The sequence below is a fragment of the Ruditapes philippinarum genome, unplaced genomic scaffold (assembly GCF_026571515.1).
Source record: "Ruditapes philippinarum isolate M1 unplaced genomic scaffold, ASM2657151v2 ctg1408_1_1_1_1, whole genome shotgun sequence".
Lineage (NCBI taxonomy): Eukaryota > Metazoa > Mollusca > Bivalvia > Venerida > Veneridae > Ruditapes > Ruditapes philippinarum.
In genome coordinates, this window is record NW_026859522.1 from 169,379 (window position 1) to 172,258 (window position 2,880).

The 2,880-nt window shown below is 31.3% G+C and overlaps 1 protein-coding gene across 1 annotated transcript; it reads right to left on the minus strand.

Annotated features, from left to right (window-relative positions):
* Nucleotides 1–266: 266 nt before the first annotated feature.
* On the minus strand, nucleotides 267–2,263 carry LOC132756819 (uncharacterized). Its single transcript, XM_060747962.1, has 2 exons — nucleotides 2,123–2,263; nucleotides 267–814 (listed from the first exon to the last, which is right to left on the minus strand). Exons 1-2 carry the CDS (start codon nucleotides 2,226–2,228, stop codon nucleotides 366–368), a joined length of 555 nt encoding a protein of 184 aa, XP_060603945.1. The 5' UTR covers nucleotides 2,229–2,263; the 3' UTR covers nucleotides 267–365.
* Between the last annotated feature and the right edge of the window lie 617 nt (nucleotides 2,264–2,880).

The following is a 2,880-nucleotide window of genomic DNA, read 5'->3' on the forward strand; positions in this document are numbered from 1 at the left end:
TCTAAGGTTCCCGCATGTGTCTTAAATAAAGTACACATGGACATGAGGTTTTCATCAACCAATAAAACTAGAAAGTCGCCATATAATCTCCACAGTGTTGGTGTGACTTTCATTAAAATCTTTACAACAACATAGAAGGATATATCTAGTAAACAATTAGACTTTAGTCACAAGTTAAAATATGTTGAAAACATAGTAAATTTTAGTTAAGCAGTGTATAAACTTAGTACGTGTATGGTAATCGAAATCATATCATGTGTTTCACAGTGGTTTTAATATGTTCTGGTGTTGATATTGACCCGTCATGCTGCAAATTTTACAAAATAACAATATATCTCCTTCAGCTTTGATTAGAAGTTTAAGAATTAAGTAATATGTACCTGTTCTGCAACTGTCTTTACTAAAGCCGGAAATGTATCTATATTGATAATGATTCCCAGCAGTGCTGAAGTGTCGCATGTATCATCGAAACCTGTGTACTGTGTCATGCTAGTGGGCATGAACAGTTTTGAAAGGTCGACGTCGCATTTCACATCGTAATTGAAGTTCTTTTCATCTTTTCTTCGACTAACCTTTGGTATTACAGCGTTATTGTTAATAGCCTCATAGTTTAGCTCTTTGTTCGTAGGTTTGTAACGCGCTAGTTGATTGGGATAGTTTTGGTTGTCTATCTGATCAGAGCGTTTCAGTTGAGAATATAGGTTGCTTACTACAGGAGGTATATACTTTCGTAAGACCGGAGAGAGAACACTGTGTAGACAAATACCAACAATGAGCCAGCGCTTTTGATCATCCTCGATATCGGGCTTTACCACTTTAAAATAAGGAAATAGAATGATAGATAGAATGATAGATATGCACACACATCAACACTATTAAGGTTAAATAGTGCGTTTATTTATGCAAAAACGTATATTCGTAAAATAACAATTCAAGATATTGAAAAATAGAATAAAGTAAAGAAGTACTTATCAAGGTGCTACCTCGCATTTATTTGACCTATGATATGTTTAATATTGTTATTTATACAATATAAAATCAATATATTAAAAAATTAAATAAATGAATAAATAAATAGATAAATAAAAAAAAAATCTTTTATACAGTGTATATAAAATTAATTACCCGCCTTGTGAAATTCGAACATTTGTTATGGTTACATTAGACGTAATAAAACACATAAATTATCATGTAAATATGTGCAAGAAGGTGACCATAACAAAAGTACTAGATGCTTGCCTTAAAGGAAGGCAGAGAAACAAGAAAATCGTCTACAAGGACCCGCCAAAGCAAAACAGCAGACAAACAATACAGAACATTAGGCTTTAAGAACTGTCCGTCATAGAGTTTTACGATTTGGTCCATCGGATTCAAGCATAGCGTCCAATTGTAAAGGGAATGAACACCAATTTAGCAAGCGGTATGCCTAAAATAATTGACTCCTTTAAGAAAACCTTTGATAATTTTAATGAAGACAGCAGACAATTCTATGACCCGTTGTCCTAAGAAGTAAAAAAAAACCATCTCCAAAGAAACCAAGCTTGCTATTACATAATCGTAAAAAGTTTTTAAATACAACTTAATATTACAATATCTGAAATACGATAGTAGAACTTCGCAATATATTTACGCAATACTAGTATATGATAGCGACAGCCCTGTTGAAGTAGTTTGTAAGTTACAAAAAATGCGATCATTAAAATCATCTACATGACTGCATGGCCAAGCAGATATAATAAACTTAGAAGAATATATATACCTTTATGATGGTTCATGAGATACATTTCAATCTAAATGTTGAAAGTAAACGGTATTAAGATAGATTTAAGCTACTATTGTATTGCTAATGATAGAAAAATTTAAATCTAAAAGACAATAGAGTTAAATATGATGTAACTTAAGGATCTGACATTTATAAGTAGAGAGAGATAGTTTACATAAGCTGATTAAAAATAACTTAACATTGAAACAACAAGCAATGTAGAAACAAACAAAAAAACTCGTAAAAAATCCACAGATAAAACCGTATGATTTTTTTGCGACAGGTATTGCGATCTGAAGACTGCCAGCACAAACAAAAAATAAAAAAGTTATGTAAACAGTTCTCTTATTATGAACTTACCTTGATTAGGGTCAGCGCCATTAGCAATTTCGACTATTGTTGGTCTTGATTCCAAGTCATGTAATTTTGATGAAATTATAGGCATGCTAATGAAAAATCGACTCATTTTCTGACTTTTATCTCCACTTTATTCCACTTGTGTAAATCTGGATTTGACAGAAATCATAATGTATTACATAGAGCCGATAGACGAGAAACATCATTGTTTAAATTCAATGAACAGAAATCAAATACATTGTCCATGTATAGATTATATTAACGAATTTTTAATCAGGCTTTTTGGTATAAAATGAGTTTAAATGTCTGAAAGAAGTTGCTTTTTGAATTAATCCCAAATTTGTCCCACTTATTCTGTTGAAAGCAAAAGTAAACATATAACACAGGCTTCAATTTTGATTATCAATAACCCAGCTGCTGATGAAAGAAAAAAAGAAATAAACTTATAATACCTTGAAATAGTATCCATTTTTCAAAACTTATTTGTTTTAATAAATATTGTACTGTTTACTCTTTTTATATAAAGCATAAATGCATGATGTCATTTTCGAACTAATCTTACATTGTTAACTTTTGGCACATACCCAAGTAACGTGTATTCTGATACCGTTTTTAAATTCATGCCCAAATGGATGTCAATATATTTAATCACAACAGGTACAGCAAAAAGCGCGTGGTATTGTAGATGTCCAGGAAGGCCTGTTCCTTATTTTAAAGACAAAAGTACGCCATCCGTAATTATACAATGAAATAATTGTTAA

What these genes read in the sequence shown, in the direction of transcription:
- LOC132756819 (XM_060747962.1), bottom strand. Translation starts at nt 2,228, where the DNA reads ATGAGTCGATTTTTCATTAGCATGCCTATAATTTCATCAAAATTACAT. An exon ending in TGGCGCTGACCCTAATCAAG is followed by an intron (nt 815 to 2,122) that starts GTAAGTTCATAA and finishes CTTATTTTAAAG; the next exon opens with TGGTAAAGCCCGATATCGAG.